The sequence below is a fragment of the Populus trichocarpa genome, chromosome 8 (genome assembly GCF_000002775.5).
Source record: "Populus trichocarpa isolate Nisqually-1 chromosome 8, P.trichocarpa_v4.1, whole genome shotgun sequence".
Taxonomy (NCBI): Eukaryota; Viridiplantae; Streptophyta; class Magnoliopsida; order Malpighiales; family Salicaceae; genus Populus; species Populus trichocarpa.
In genome coordinates, this window is record NC_037292.2 from 14,418,394 (window position 1) to 14,435,796 (window position 17,403).

Consider the following 17,403-nt stretch of genomic DNA (forward strand, 5'->3'; position numbering starts at 1 on the left):
TTGTTGAAGTTCTTTTTGGAATTTGAAAAATGACAGGTTACCGTGAAAATAAGCCAATCTTTGAATGTCAAAAGAGGCAGGTCGCTTGTGAAAATAGATTATTTTTTTAATTTTAAGAGACAGGTCACCCGTGATAATGAGATCATTTTCACACACACACACACACACACACACACACACACACATTCTTTGGAATTCTAAGATGGGTGGATCATCCAACAAGACAACCGGATTGAGATTTTAGGTTAACTCAATTGAAGGTAACATTTTGGTTTTAGTTAAAAGGGATCATCAGATGAGATCTCAAATTGACCGAGCTGAAGACAAAGGCCAAGGTTCTGGTTAAAGGGGGTCTCTAGATAGAGATTTCAAGTTAACCCAACTGAAGACAACATTTTGGTTTGGATTAAAGGGGATCGCCAGATGGGATCTCAAGTTGACTAAGCTATCGCTAGATTGGAATTTCAGGTTAGCCGAACCGTTTTTTAAATTTTAGTTTTGATTAAAGAAGATCACCTAATTGGGATCTCAAGTTTACCAAACTTTTGGAAAATATTTTAGTTAAAGGGGATCGATAAATTGGAATTTCAAGATAACCAAAGTGTACATAGTTTGATCATAATTCTGGTTGAAGAGGATTCCTGAGAAAACAAAGTTTCAAGTCAACTAAATTAGAAGCTATGAGGGGATTAGTTTTGGAAGAACAATCCGTTTGTCTTTACAAACTTACTACGCAAAGCACTTTACAAATCTTTTCTCCGTTAGTATTGTAAATAGAGGGCATATGTTACTACCCAATTTTTTACCCAATTTTTGAATTTTTTTAGAAAACACCAAAAATAGCAAAATAATAACAAAAATCCAAAAAATATGTTCTTAATGTCTTTGCATCACTTGCAATGTCTTTTTCCTATGCATTCTGTTGTTAATGTGCTCTTTTTCAAAAAAATTCAAAATACAAAAATAAGAAAAATCAAAATTTACAAAGGGACCAGATGTGAAAAAAAAATAAGTTGAAGAACCAAAGTATTTTTGAGTTACTTGGTCACCGACTTTACTTGGAGACTAAGTAATTAAAAATAACAATTTTTTTTTACCTATAAATAGATGCCTAACACACAAAAAGAAGAGGCATAAATTTAAGGGGGGAATTTCTAGAGAGACCAGAAATTAAAAAAAATTTATTCACACATGCTCTCCCCACACCCATACACCACACCAAAACCTTAGTTCTCATCAACCCTTATAACATTTACCACCACTCCCAACTGAGCTTTGACTAATAGCTCTTCCTTATGATCATGAATAGCACCGCCGACCACAACCTCTCTCTTTCCAAAACAAAAGAAAACTATCAATCTCTTTTTTTACTCGAAACCCACATAAACAAAATCGAAGCCTTTACCCATTTCTCCTTCATTGTCCAAGGTCAGCACCACCACAAGCCCCATCGCCTTCATCAACCATACCCATGACGCAACCAACAACCTTTAAAGCATCGACCAATCATCTTGTTCTAGTCACCAACCTCAACTCCTCTATCCATAACGACCATGGTAGCACTAATTTTGGCTGAGTTACAGCGGCGACACTAGTAGCATCTATGTCTTTTTTTTGTTAATAGCAGTCGCAACAACCAAACACCAGTCATGACCACTTCAGATCCACCCATCTTTCTGGTTTTACTTGCTGAGGCATGTGGTTCCACGTGCCGCCAATGGTGGCGGTGCGTGTTTCCACACGCTGCTAGTGTTTCGCACTTTCAGAAGCTTCTAGTTGGTTCACGAGTTCTAACTTTCTAAGACCTCTAACTTTCTAAGACCTCTAGATTGTTTTGAGAATTTTGGTTGGCCTAACTTTTTTTTTTTACAAATTTTAAATGTTTAATGTGTGTTTAAATTATTGTTTGAATTATTTTGAATTTTGATGAATTGTAAAAATATAATTGTAGGGTGTGTGAGTAAAATATAGTTAAAAACAAATGTGTTTGCATTTTCTTATATGTTTTTGAATGCTTAAAACCAAAAAGACAAAAAAAATGTTATAATTGCATACGACTATGTCTCTCAAAAATAAAATTAAAAATCATATATTTTTCTTAAAAAAATAAAATATATGGTATGTTTTATTTTATTTTTAGCATGCATTTTAGATTTAATGATCGGTTCATTGAATCCATGAGAATTTAGTTAATATTTCAAGTTAGACCTCCAAGTGTGGCTGATATCTAAATATCAAGAGTTAAATAGAAAATTCTCAGAGAAATTGTAAATATTCACCAATTTTAATTGAGTATTTTTCGCCATAATATACAAATTATGAGAAAAAAAACCTTTTTCATAAGAATTTATTTGGGTACACAAGCCCATATTAATTTTTTAAAACCAGATTTATTTATACGAATAAATCTCAATCCTAAGCCATAGATAAACTACTGACCAAAAAATTCCTCAAAACCTTTAAACCACATCAAATCACACAATACATCTTATCACAGGTAAGGTGCACTAAGAATGTTAATATCTTCTCTAGCCACAATCAGTCTATTACCCTTAGAATCTCTAATAAAAAAATATAACCAGGTTTCCTAACAACCCTGAACTAATCAACTAGATGATGACTCCTTCAAATCTTCTGATGTTGTGCATCCACGTGCAACAAAATAAAACAATACGAGTTTAATTATAATTTAGTACTTGTAGTTCATCAAAACAAATTAATTAATCCCTCATGTAAAAAATAATTAAATATTCCTTTAACTAGAGTTAACCATGCTTAATTTAATAGTATTTTGTTTTTAAAAAATGCTTTGATTTCTCGTCAATCTTTCCATTCTATCTACTTCTTTCTTTACCATATCTATTTTGCAAAATAAATTGAAAAAGGAACATGAATTGGACAAAAATGATTAAGTTATAAATGAATTTAAAAACAAAGGGATAAAATATATATAGTTTATAAAATTACAAGGACTAATTAATTGTTTTTTACTAAACAACAGAACTCGAAACAGTATTGGTAGCTCACCCCATAGTCACAGCCAAACAACTTTGGCCTCGATGAGAACTAAAACCAAAAAATACAAGTCATATTGACATCACAACGCTATGGTACATGCCTTATTATGATCTGGAATATATTGTCATGTAAATACATTCCAAAAACTAATGGGGGGCTACCAAGAGGTTCTAAGTCCTCCACATTTATGTTTCTAAGCACAATTCCAGATCAAGTATAATGGAAAAGAAAATAGTTTAAAGAAAATGTTATCAAATATAAACAAAACTTGTGTTGCTATATTACAGGCATTTAGTTCTTAGTGTTACGGGGCAGACCAAAACACAAACTCTTTTCAGGATTATTGCCAAAGTACGTACTTATAAACTATTTACCTATTGTTTCCAAGAAAAAGGCTCACCAGCTGTTCCTTGTAACCTTGTGGCACTTGAATCATTCTCAGATTTCTTCAGTGTTTGCCCTGACTTAATTTGTCCTCCCTGGGAAATATAGAAAGAGACAAATCAGTCTTCGATCACTTGAAGAATTCATCTGGTGTGTTGAAAGAAATGACAACATCTCAAGGCTAAGCAACAAGAGTAAAACCAGCAGGAGACTTTGATCCGCATAATTGGGTACATATGTAGGATTTGAATTTCAGAATGATGGACTGCTATTGATTTTGCACATGAAAATGTGAAGCAATTTTCAAAATGTTGCACTACAATCTCTGAACAAGTGGACCCGGGGGCTTTTTTATCCAGGGAGAGGAGATATGGATATGGCTGTTTGGCATTATAGATGAAGCATACGATTGAATTCAGAGAAAAAAGAAATTGCCCAAGACATGATTTTCACTTACAGCTCCCTTATTGGCTGTTAACCTTCGACTTGACGGCGCCCGTGCCACAGATGAAGCAGCTGCAGCTGCTGCCACACGGATTCTGCACAGTATTTAAAAAAGAAATTGTCAATTGTTTTGGCAATTTTTGGGCACCAAACTTAACTTATAGCTGGATCAACTCCAAAATACCTTTTATGTACATCTACATATTCATCTGTTTCATCCACAATCTCTTCCTGCGTAGTCAATACTACTATTAGCATACATGGAAATGGCTGCTTAGATCCTAGAACTGGAAGGAAGAAAGTTAACAGAGGCCTCTAATTTACCTGCAGAAGTTCTTCAAATACATCTTCTAGGGTGATGATGCCAATTACTTCACCATCTTCAATATCCTCTGATAGCTGGGGCAATCCATTTGTTGAAGTATCATTGCGCTGTGAAGAAGGATGCCTACTTGACCTTGAAACCCTGTCAATATCCACAACAACGCTATCTGACTTCTCATCTTGCTTGGACAGTAATGGAGTAGTCAATTGGGAATCCCTGCCAGTTACTTTGCTTCCTTCCTGTTCTTCTCCGTCAATTGCTGGCGGGAGATCCTTGCTTTTCCCCTTGGCCTTCACAACAGCTGCCATATGACTGCTACCCTTTTGAAACTCATTCAGTATATCATACAGAGGCATATCAGATGGAACCCTGGAGAAATATCAACATACATACACTTAGCATATATTCTGTACTTTGTTCAAGGAGGAAACCAGAAAAATATAGAAGGGGGGAGAGGCATTAAACACCGTGGAATTCTTCGGATAGAAACTGCACTAACCGGGGTCTCTGTTTCAGGTCGAACAGTGAGAAGGCTTTTCACCTACTTCCAAATAGAATAAAAACAGCCACATGCAAATCAGGTAATTAAACCAGAGTAGCATATATAATAGGGGAAACCCATCAATATAACCTCACACCATCTCTCAATCACACCCTTCTATTAATTGTAACTTTCATTTGTTTCTATTGCTCATTTACTAAAATACCCATTTAAGTCGATTCATATTGAAACTGTCAACTGCTGCACATGAGACCATTAATTTTACCAAAAATAATTGAGAGAGGATATATTAAAGATCAGGAACAAACCAAAGGTTATAAGTGATTGATTTTTTTAAAAGGATACAGTTGATAAATGGCGTTAGATGGATATATTGATAGGTTTCTCCTATATAAAATAACTCTTAAATCTGCAAGAATCTATAAAATACAAAACCCACCAGAAGAAGTCCAATGATATTTTTTGGATTCCCGGAATACACAGGAACTCGGCTATGACCCCGGGCAAGAATTTTTCCCATTGCCTCCCTGAGTTACAAGTATTATTAAATAAATATATAAACACAACTATATGCAAATATTTAAATGAAACACAAGAAAGTGAAAACGCCATGGCAATAGGAGCAGCTGAGCAAAACTTACCAGTCCAACTTCGAGTTGACATCTAGGGAGAAAGTTGATTCAATAGGTGTCATAGCCTCTTCAGCAGTCTGGTCAAGTTTAAACATAAAACTTTACTTTAAGATGCAGGTTGAAATATAATCTCAAAATATTTAATCTAGGAGTGGAATTATATACAAATAAGTCACTTTGTGAATTTATTGGCTAATCTGTACACCTAGCACCCCAACCCCCATCATCATCATCATCAACTTTAAAATAGTTATGTTAATTGACTTTTTAAAAAAAAAGAACAAAAAAAGAAGAAGCAGTGACCATCCAGGTAAATAAGTAAATTTGCTTAAAATGATCATAGCCAAGTAATAATCGAGACCACCTGGCATTAAATTTTCTCACAACTATAGGATTATATCCATAAAAAAAAAAAAAAAAGAGTTAAATTGCACGAAAAGGAACACAAGGAATTAAAAAAACAAGCAAACCTCAATTTTACATCTCCAGATTCCTTCAAACTCAAAAATTTCTTAAGCTTAAAATGAAATAAATTTGAAAATCCCATTTTTTGTAATGAAAACATAATTTGAAAACCCCAATTGAAACAAAACCTCTTTATTGGCAACCTCTCTTTGTTTCCTTCATGAGCTTTGTTTGAGTAGGTGAACTTGGTGGTTGGTGTAACTTCTTTTTGCAAAAGATTTATATTTACATATCCAATAGTGTGTATATGTAAATATGGGTATTTTGGTTTGTTTCAAATCTGATTTTGGTTTTTTTAAAGCATGACAATTGAGAGAAATGGGTCTTGAGTGTAATTATATTCTCTTTGGTGTCTACAAAAATGCAAGGGAAGAAGAAACGTAGATATGGCAATGAAAAGAGTGTTATTTTTTCACTTGATGGAACAATAATTCAGCTAACTGGGGTGGAACATGTGATTTTCATGTCATTTGACAGATAAATAAAATGAAAGGAATTTGATGGACAAGTCTCCATCCAAATGACCCATAATTCAAGGATTTGAATAAAAAAAAAAGGTGAGGGGGTTTCAATCGAAACAGGCAGTAGCAGAGGGTTTTGTATGGATTCGCAAAATTTATTTGTCTTCTGGAACCCCTTGAGAAACTTAGGATTGCAATTCCAGCTTAGATATGAAGTTCAAATCAAATTAAAATCAATTCTCAATAAGTTAGGCAACAAGCAAAATACAATTGACTACAGAAGACCCCCACCCACTCCACTCCTCCCTGTCCCTAATCCAATCAAAAAATTTAAGATGAAGTGATCACATTTCCCTAACTAATACATATTCACGCATCTGAATTGTGAGAATACAATAGAAAGGAAAGAAATTATGTACCATTCATGGCCAACATCAACATTTTACAGTGAAGAATGGTACACAAACCAAAAAATAGATGCTAATTTCATATGGTGCATACCTTTTCAGTCAAATCTAGTGCCCCACTAATAATTGTTGTCTCATCGTGTGTGAGTTCACCACCCTTGCCAGCCTAGATGTTTCAAGAAAAAGATGTTACATTGTAAATGAAAAAAAGAGGAAAGGAAATGGGGATGTATTAACACTTCCAAAGTTTTTAAATCGTGACGAATTTCTGTGGTCAATTAACTTGTAATCTATATGTTTTAGACAATTTACTTTACCTCCTGGCTGTGGATGGAACCACAATTTACTTTACCTCCTGGCTGTGGATGGAAACGAGAGCTTTTAATTGAGCCCGCCTAAATAATGCTTCATTATGTCCTAACACACAATCCAGAACCTGTATCATGACATTTCTTGGAGTTAGAGAGTACATAAGTATATAAAACAGGCTGCGTGGACTTCAAAATGTGAGGATAGGCTGAACTATCATGCAGGAATACGTTGCAGAATAAAACAGTATTTTTTTTTTCCAATTTTTCTTTTTAAGCCAGAAAAAGCTAAATAACTGAAGGTTCATAGTTCAAATCAGCTAGGTACAATATTTTTCCTTCTTCAATGGGAGAGGAAAACAATTACATCCTTATAGCTCAAGAACATGGAAGAAACTAACAGCTATTCATAACTCTATTCTTATTTCTGCAATAATCATTACTACAGCTGTAGCAAACCACTAAATCACTTATTAATCTAGCTCCACAATTACAATGTTTCTACAGCCAAGATCATACAGGTAAACAGAGAACCATTAAGTGAAAGAAAGATATACACAGAGATGGATGCAGGATTTTATAGTGTATGCATAAAATTGTTTCTGTAATAAGATGAGTTCATACGAAGTAAGCTAGAAAAGCTAATCATCAAAAGAAAAGAAAAAAGTTAAATAATAGGTACAAACTTGGGCTTGTTTTACTGCCTTTTATTTTAAAAGAACACTGGAAATTTATCCAACAACTCGTGATCCTACTTTACACAAAACTCGGGTGTAGCAATTTCTGTTGTACCACTTACCTTTCCAATGGGATATGCAACTGGATAACAAGTTATCATCAAAATTCGCACAAGCCATACAAAGTTGGCACCTACAGCAAGTCCATATCTGGTGCATATTGCTTGTGGAATAACCTGAAAATAGAGAATGTCCACCTCAGCTAAGACTAAAAAGTTCTATCACATTTAATTATTTAAGCCTGGTTAAAGAAGAGCTGAGCAAGATGAAAGTAGGTAGACAAAAAATGTACCTCCCCAAAAGCTAGCACAAAAGTCACAGAAAGTATAATAGCAACATACTGATTGAAAAGCTTATCCAAGTATATAGGAAGAGCCTGCATGCAGAGCACCATATCTAACTGCTATCAACAACTGTTTACTGAAAATTCAAGCAACACACTAATGTTCAAGAGAGACGAAATTCAAGCAAAATAGTAATATTCAACAGAGATGAATCGCACAATTATCTGCAAGTTCACTAAGCAGCCTCACTCTCTCTAACCCAAAGCTAGTCGCGGTACTCACATTTTTGCAGCATGCTTTCCTTTAACAATATGTATAACCAAAAAAAATATTCTCTGAATAGCATTCCTCCCTAGTAATTAATCTAGATTAACAATCATCTCCTAATTGTTGTTAAAATGCCACATCTCTTTGATTTCAGCATAAATAAGCGTAATGCGACTCAGGTGATTTAGCAAAAGTGCTTTTCAACTCAAAAAAACATCAATTTGATGCCTTTTTTTTCAATGGTTTTGACAGATTCTTCACATTAAAACCATAAAAAAAACATTAATTTTAATGCTTTTACCGTCCAAACTCACTTTGAAAAGCACTTGCAACCGCATTACCAAAGGGGGCCTAAAAGCGATAAATTCAAACGAAGATTACCTCCATAGCAATAGCATTACATAGAAGCAGAGTCACCAGAAGCTGATGCTGCTTTTGAACAACCGGAAGAATTGCAGCTAATAAAATTAAAATTAAAACAATCAGAGAAAATCAATGCCGAAAATTGCGTTTGAAAAAAAGAATAAAGAAATTACCAACCAGCTTGTTTTTTCTCGGTAGAAGTGCCACTACGTTGAAGAATCTCGAGGTCTACAAGGCCGAGAGACATGAGGCCTAAGGTAAGACCAGACATGATACCCGCGAAGATAACGAGGAAGCAAGAAATTCCTGCGTACACAAACCATGAGACCGATCCAAACGGAATTCCATCTTCTCCGTTTGATTGAGCTAACACCGTCAACATCCTCGTCGCCATCACCGCATTTATCAGCTGCATCTTTAAATAAATAATCACTAATTAAATTATAATTTAATTTTGGATCCCAGTTTTTCTCTGTGAGATAGATACACCGAGTCCAAGGAGTCGAGAGACGGAGACAGGAAAGGAAAAAATGAAAAATGAAAAACATGAGAACAATATTCAGCAGATGCTGGATTAAAATAGTATTTAGCCATGTCAGTTGCACGTGGCGGGCTCTGGAGGGTTCTCTCTTTGGTTCAGATTAATTAATTAATAAGTTAATTCTTTTACCATCGCAAAACTCTTTGCTCTTCTAATTTATGGCAATTTAATTCGATGAATATAGACTCGAGTCAACTAAAAAATGAATGAGTTTTTTTTTTATATAAATAATTATATTATATATATTACATATATAACATAATATATATTTATATTTATATTATATATATAAAGCATTTATTTTTTTGATAATCCAATATAATAAATGTATATATCAATATTAACATAATACACTAATATTTATAATTTTACTATTTAATATATATATATTATTTTATGTTGAATAATAAATAATAATTAAATAATAAATATATGAAACTCGATAAATAAAATATAAATATTTGATTTTTTTACCCTATAACATAAATATAGAAAAAATCAATTGATGGGTATATGTGTCATCCCTATTTTTAAATATATTAGATTAACTTAAGAAATACTCTTTATCGACCATGCTACAATATTAAATATTTTTTAGTTATGAGATTTATATTTGATATTTATTTAGAACTTGTGATTTTAAATTGATATTTTAATTATATAAATAAAATCATTTTACACATTAAATCAAATTATAAATTTTGTGTTATAAAGGCGAAATGATAATTTTACCATGCAAATTTACATTCAAGAATCCACAATAAAAATTTGAATTTTTTTTTTTTAATGACAAAATTCAATTCAATAAACTTCATGTTTTCTCTCTTGAATCTTGATGGCATCAAATATGACTACACATATTTATCTCTAGCTTTTAAAAACTTGAGCAACCAATGATTCATAATGATTTCACTTGATTTCTGTATACTTATTTGATTTTTAATGCTGTGTTTAGTTATTATTTCAAAATAGAAAAAAACAAAAATATATTTGATTCCAAAAATAAAGATAAAAATATAAAATAAATTTATTTTCAAAACAATTTTAAAATAAATTTATATTACTTCATAAAAAGAAACACATGGTTTTGCTTCTTAGTTCTCACATTTGACTCTTTTAAATATTATTTTTGTTTGAAAAAGGAAACAAAAAAAAAACTGATTTTAAATATATCAAAACATTAGTGTTAAAAATGAAAGTAAGAATATAGAAAATCATTGGGAAAAGATTTTTATTTCGAGAAAGATTTTGATCAAGAAAAAATTAAAATTCTAGATATGCCGTTCAAGTCCTAATTCCTAGAACTCATGTAGTTGAAACCAAAAATTTAAGATTTAAGGTAGGTGTTCCCCGAATTTTGGAGCAAGATGATTTTGGAGGCTCAAAAACCAAAAGACATCCTGTGGGCTTGTGGCCCGGGTTACAAACTTACCATAGAGTTAAAAAAATAAATTAATTTTATATTTATGTTTTTATTTATTTAATTAAATGCATTTTAATTTTTTTATATATATTTTTGCAGAATTGGTAGTATTTTTTGGAATAATTACCGTAAGAAAATATTTTTTAATACCAAAAATATTAATTACTTTTGTAATGACAGTTTGAATGATATTAACTCCTATTTATTTATTATTTATGTTACGCCAGATGTTTTATGGATATAAACTGTTTAATACCACAAATTTTTATTTTTTTTATTTTGGACCACGAGAATTATTTGTTTTGACTGCTATCATTTTGCCTGTAATTAGTATTGGTATTTATCCGAATTTCGTTTTCTCATTATAAGTTGACAAGGTCGAAGCTATTCTATCTAATTCTTTTTATAACTAATTTTTTTATATAATAGAAAACTAATCAAACACAAAAAAAAATGGTACTCAATGAGTAATTAGTAGCATTTTATTAATTACTTTTTGAACCTACCTTAAAGGAAAAAAAAACATACACGAAAAGAAAAGAAAAAATAAAACTTATAACCCGCTAAAAATGATAATAATATCTTGACTTAAGATTTTTCTTTCCTATTTATATCTATTTTATAAAAACAAAGTTTAAAAAATAACTAATAGCATGTTACTGGTTATTCTTCGAGCACCACCATAGAATCATTATTTTTGTTATTAAGGGTCAATGTTCTTAGCCTTTGTCAATGTTCTTAGCCTTTTAACTTCATGCATATCACAAGGATAACAAGAGACAAGATTAAGATTCGTGATTATTTTTTAGGACCAAGAGGTTTGTTTTTTCTGTGATCTCAGGTTTGAGCCTTATGGTTGCTAATATGATGATCACTGGAGGTTTACATGGTCGTTAACTTTAGGACCCGTGAGATTAGTCGAGGTACACGCAAACTAACCCAAACATCCACGTTAATAAAAAAAAAATTTCATCATTATTTTTTCGGAAGTAGCCAAAAAAAGAAACTGAAAATGTGCACATGGATCTGTATAATGGTCAATTCAAACCCCACGAATTTGCACTAATAATATTGTTTCTCGGGAAAAAAAAAAAAAAAAACCTTATCGATCATTCTTCTTTCTCATGGAATATTGAATCCGATACATGTATATGATATAATATTAGCAGCATTAGTCATTTGAGTCAAAAGCTGCAAAAAGAAATTCTTATTCGTGTTGTTTTTTCAAAGTGCTGGAGAATTTTCTTATCATCATCATCATCATATATAATATAATGAAGATTGCATCGCGCTACAGATTAGTTTCAATTTTAAATCTAAACTGAAGAAAAAGTGAAGGAATTATGAAAAGAGATGTAAATTGATGAAGATTCAAATTAGATTTCATTATATAAGAAAAGAAGAAGGATTCAGATTCGGTAGCCTACTGCAAAAAATATACTTGATCATACTCTAACTCGATAGACAGTTGTCAAGAAGCTGTCTTAAAATATATGAAAGCACAGTTTATCAGCTAGCAAGTTCAATCATCTAGAAGTGATCTTCCAAAACAAAGTAAAATATTATCCTTTCGTAACCATATAGTAGGTGGGACAATAATAAAAATTTAGAATTAAAAGGTTTGTTCTTCATATGATCTCAAGTTCAAATCATGTGGTTGCTAATATGATGGTCACTGTAGGCTTACATGATCCTTAACTTCAAAGCTCGTGGGATTAGTTGATGTACGCACAAACTGGTCCGAACACTCATGTTAATAAAAAAAAAATCTTATCCCTCCATATAAAAACAAAGTGTGGTTCTTTCACACCACTTTTTTATAATTACATTCTTATCTCTCCATATTTATTCTGTGATCTATTAAAATTTTATATACACACATGTATGTATGTATAAAACTTGAAAGTCCTTGTATGATGGCTAAAAATATCTGTTTTTTTCCTTTTTTTAAGTCTAGGCTTGTCAGACTTGCTTGTATAATTTATACCGATATATTTTCAGTTTGTTTAGAAACAAAATCATATATTGAATTAAATTCAATTTTATTTATGAATTGAATTGAATTAAATTGTTTGGAATATATAAAATTAAATTGAATTAGTAATTTTTACTATTTTAACTTTAATTAAAAGATTGTATGATGCACAATCTCAATGAATAATTTGATATTGTGACAGACGGAATAAAAGGTTTCCATTATTTACTGATAAGGCTTAGAATCCAAGATAGGTAACAAAGAGCCAAGTCTGCTCCTAGTAATAATTATTTCGACTAACAATCATGGAAATTCAAGGACAAAAATGATTCTAGTTGTAACATCAGCCAGCATAGCATGGTTGTCTACTGCTGGAGTATTGACATTACCAATTATAGTTGTCGCGAGTGCGATGTTAGGTTACTGGCGCATTGAAATATCTTTTGAGAAGTATTGTTCTTGGGAAAGAAAATATGTAGGTTTAATTATAAAATTATGATTAAAATTTAGAATTTGTTATTTAGTATTATAGTTATTAGGAATCTATAGTTTGTGAAAATATGAGTAAAGGATTAGTTGTGTAAGGAGAAAATGCATCACCTCGGTGCACCTTATCTAAGGTAAGCTGTATTATTAGTTGATTGTTTTTCTAAGTCGGGTTTCTATTCGTTGGTCTCGTCTACAATTCAAAGTAGATCTCCTTTTATAAGAGAGTCTCTATCTTATCGGGTTAAATTCTAACCGTTCTAAAGTCTGAATTTTAGAATCGCATTTATTTTACATTTTGTATCTTTAATACGTCAAATATTTTTTTTCTTTTTTTTTTAATTTTCCTGAAAGATGAAATTAAGTTAAAAATTTAAGAATTTTTTTTAAATTTTTTTTTAGAAAAGTTTCGGAAAAAACCGGGTATTTTAATATCGAATCTGTATCTTATAGTATAAATATATAGCCCGATATTATATAAAATTATTTGAAAAACATGCTACAAATATTTTTTTTAAAATGTCCCCGGAATTTTGGATCTTTTTTGTTTTTATTTTTTCAGAGTTGATCGGCCCAGCCATATGGGTTGGGTCGGTTAGGGTACAACCCAATGCAAGAACAATAGATAGTTCACGCTTCACTGTTCACATGCAGCTTAAACAGTGGAGAGTGAATTATATAATTCATTTTCTACTGTTCACATGCAATGAACAATAGGATTAGGTGGGGGCGAAGAAGAAGAATGGAGAAAAGAGTGGGCTTACATGGTTGGGGACATTTCTGGTGTTGTATGGAAGACCAACAAGTGGTTGGTGGTGGCAATGGTGGAGCAAGTGGTCAAAGTGGTAGTTAAGAAGGAGGAAAAGGAAAAACCTAGGTAGAGATGATTTTTTCTCAACTTTGGCTTCTTATTTCTCCTCCCTCAGACAATGAAATTCAAATATATTTATACGGGGTAGAAGAGGGACATTTTTTTCTTTAGTGGTGTCAAATCTTGGCCCTTTATTCGAACTGGAAGGATCCCAACCATTGGCTCAAAACGGGTAGGTGAGCTGTCAAATCTAGCAGGAAAAGGGCTGGTCAGGTTGGCCTTTTTGGACCGGCACCACTACCGTTGTGATGTCAATCAACCAGAAATGATCATACCAGGGTGTAGAGAAATGTAAGGTGATCATTTGTGTGCAATTTTTGTCAAATTTGGTGAATGTTAGAGGTATTAAATGCACCTTCAAAAAAGCTACCTTAAGCAGTCTTTTCAGAGAAAATCGAAGAAGAAGATGAATAGTAATCGAAACAAAGTCTTTTAGTAACGTTCAATTTAGTCCTTTAATTTCTGATTTCTCTCAAATTTACCCCTAATTGGCTTCAAACGTTTAATTTTGTGCAATTTTACCCCCAGACGAACTTCAACATCAGCCCTATATTTGTGTTTTTTTTTCAATTTGGTCCTTGGTCTCGGATTTATATAATTTTACCCTCAATTGACCATTAACTTTCAAATCTTTGCAATTTCACCCCTGATTTCATTCAATTAGGTCCTTATAGTTTGATGTTTTTTTCATATTGGTCAATGACTGCAAATTTCTTCAATTTAACCCCTAATTGACCCCAAAACTCTATTTTCTTGCGATTTTGCCTTTGATTTCAATCAATTGACTTGATAAAAATTAAATTTGATCTCTTAAAATTTCAATATTCTCAATTAAGCCCAAATTAGGCTCTAAACTTAATGTTTCACCAATTAAGCCCCTAATATAATTAATTTGACCCATTTAAAGTATAATTAAGTCCTTGCTCATTAAATCCTTCAATTGGACCCAAATTAATTCTTAAACATAATTAAACTTTAATTTGACCCAAGATTAAATCAAATTGACCAATTAAAAATTTAATTATATCCTTGGACTTAATTTTTATGCAGATTTGTTCAATAATCATTTAATTTGACCTTGAATCTGCATTGTTTTTTTAGTTTTAGGTATAATGGGGTATAATTAGACTTCAAACTTCATCCAAAATTGCAGCTTGATTTTTATGTACTTTTTGGAATCCTCCTCGACATGTTTTCTCCATATCGCGAGCTTTTATTTTATTTTTTATTTTTATTTTGGAAAGAAAAATATGTAATTTTAGGGAATTACCTAGAAATGAGTAATGGAGATAGTTGTTTCTGGACCCTTTGGTAATTCTTCTTTGGGAAATTTTCAATTTTTCTTGGAAGTTTTAGGGCTCATGTTTTTTTTTTTTTATGGGAAATGGAGAGATGTTGGTAATTTAGGATGGAGTGTAGTAGTTTTGAAATTGGTTTTTCCTACCCTTGTAGTCGCCTTCAACGTAGTCGACCTCCTTCCTTTCCTTTCAAAGCCTTTTTTTTAGTGGGCGTAAAAATTCTACCACTTCTGACTTCTTACTCTATGCGCTCAGCTATTGTCATAGCGTCAATGAATTATTGTGCCGAACTACCCATCGCATGCTCGTAGTATGATGTCTTGAGCATGTTGGCAAATATAGTAACCATTTCTTTGTCCAAGAGTGGGGGATGCACCTATGTAGCCAGATCTCTCCACCTCTGGGCATATTCTCTGATGCTCTCTTTATCTTTTTTCTCCAGACTAGACAAGCTAGTTCTATCGGGAGCAATATCCATGTTATACTTGTATTGCTTGACAAAAGCATCCACCAAGTCTTTCTATCTGCGGATCTTTGTGTTATCCAATCTCATGTACCAGCTCAAGGCTGCCCCATTTAAGCTATCTTGAAAAAAGTGCACTAGTAGTTTCTCATCATGCATTACTTTTGCCATTTTGTTGTAGTAAAACTTGAGGTGAGTCATGGGGCATTGTGTTCCAGTGTATTTGATGAATTCATGAACATGAAACTTCTTTGGGACAACCACATTTGGGACAAGACACATTTCTACTATCTGTACTGGGTTATATAGGTAAACAATCAAACAAGCAAAGCTTAGTCCGACCAGAAAAGGTGTTCCCCAGTTGAGTCACCATCCTATCGCAGGGGCACCGTCGGGACGCTGGCGCGCTAAAGTGCCTCTTGAGAGGTATTGTCACTGGGAAGGAAAAGGTTTGGGTTTAATCATAAGATTATGATTAAGGTTTAAGAGTCGCAACCTAATTTTATGATTATTAGAAATCTATGGTCTGCTAGAGTCTAGGTAAGGGACTGGTTATGCAAGGAGAAGACGCATCACCCCTAGTGCATGCTACCTAAGGTAAGCTGCATTGTTGTTTGGTTGTTTTTCTAGGTTTAGTTTCTATTTATTGGTCTCATCTAAGATTCAAGGTAGATTTCTATTCGTGAGAGAGTCTCTACCTTATTGGGTTAAATGCTAACTGTTATAAAGTCTAAATTTTAGCATTGCATTTATTTTACACTTTGTATCTTTAATACATAAGGGTATACTCTATTGTGTAGTTTTACACCCCACAGATATTAAAGTCTACATCTAAATTCTAATATAAAAATAATAATTGATGAGGGGTTTTTGATATTTTGATCAAATCCTAATAGATAATCATAAATTGGTTACGATATCTATTACTTTTTTGCTTTTTAAAACATGAGAAAGATGCAATTTTTTTGCTTTTTTAATGAAAATATGCTTGGAAAACTTTTAGGATTTAGTCGTATGTAAGAAAATAAATATATTTTTTTTTGTTTTTCCTAAAAGATGAAATTAATTTAAAAATTTTAAGATTTTTTTAAAAGTTTTTTTTAGAAAGGTTTTGGAGAAAACCGAGTATTTTAATACCAGATTCATATTTTACAATGTAAATATACAACCCGATATTATGCAAAATTATTGTAAAACACGCGAGGGGTCCACAAATATTTTTTAAAAAATGACCCCTAGAATTTTAGATTTTTTTTTAATTCAGAGTTGCACTAGACCGGCCCACCATATGGGCTGGGTCGGTTAAGGTACAACCTAACACAGGAACAATGGAGAGTTCACTCTCTATTATTCACATGCAGTGAACAGTAGGACTAAGCGGGGGAAGAAGAAGAAAGGAGAAGAGAGTGGGCTTACATGGCCGACGACATTCCTGGTGTTACAAGGAAGATCGGCCAGTGTTTGGTGGTGGCAACGGTGGCTGAGGCACGGAGGAGAAAGTGGTCAAAGTGGTGGCCAAGAAGAGGGAAAAGGAAAAAACACAGTTTTTTTTTCTCTACTTTGGCTTCTTATTTATCCTCTCTCAGGTAATGAAATTCAAATATATTTATAAGAGATAAAAGAGAGACATTTTATCTTTAATGATGTTAAATCTTGGTCCTTTATTCGACCTGGAAATATCTCAACCATTAGCTCAAAGTAGGCATGGTGAGTTGTCAAATCTGGCAGGAAAAGGACTGGTCGGGTCAG

General features: G+C 32.6%; 1 protein-coding gene across 2 annotated transcripts; it reads right to left on the reverse strand.

Annotated features, from left to right (window-relative positions):
• Window positions 1-3,062: 3,062 nt before the first annotated feature.
• Window positions 3,063-9,144, reverse strand: LOC7481628 (DUF21 domain-containing protein At4g14240). 2 transcript variants are annotated; one of them, XM_002312707.4, is made up of 13 exons: window positions 8,775-9,144; window positions 8,616-8,692; window positions 7,976-8,059; window positions 7,746-7,859; window positions 6,991-7,074; window positions 6,733-6,804; window positions 5,315-5,382; window positions 5,113-5,200; window positions 4,639-4,712; window positions 4,171-4,540; window positions 4,031-4,077; window positions 3,860-3,941; window positions 3,063-3,497 (listed from the first exon to the last, which is right to left on the reverse strand). In XM_002312707.4, exons 1-13 carry the CDS (start codon window positions 9,010-9,012, stop codon window positions 3,393-3,395), a joined length of 1,503 nt encoding a protein of 500 aa, XP_002312743.1. In that variant the 5' UTR covers window positions 9,013-9,144; the 3' UTR covers window positions 3,063-3,392. The 2 variants fall into 2 exon arrangements, with proteins under 2 accessions (XP_002312743.1, XP_024462050.1); XM_024606282.2 differs by having other exon boundaries at window positions 7,976-8,103; window positions 8,775-8,845.
• Window positions 9,145-17,403: the final 8,259 nt, after the last annotated feature.

Excerpts from the sequence above, each read along its gene's own strand:
- LOC7481628 (XM_002312707.4), bottom strand. The coding sequence starts at position 9,012 with ATGCAGCTGATAAATGCGGTGATGGCGACGAGGATGTTGACGGTGTTA. Across the intron at positions 5,383-6,732 it reads CACTAGATTTGACTGAAAAG|ACTGCTGAAGAGGCTATGAC; the intron begins GTATGCACCATA and ends AAACTTGACCAG. Across the intron at positions 3,498-3,859 it reads TAACAGCCAATAAGGGAGCT|GGAGGACAAATTAAGTCAGG; the intron begins GTAAGTGAAAAT and ends TATATTTCCCAG.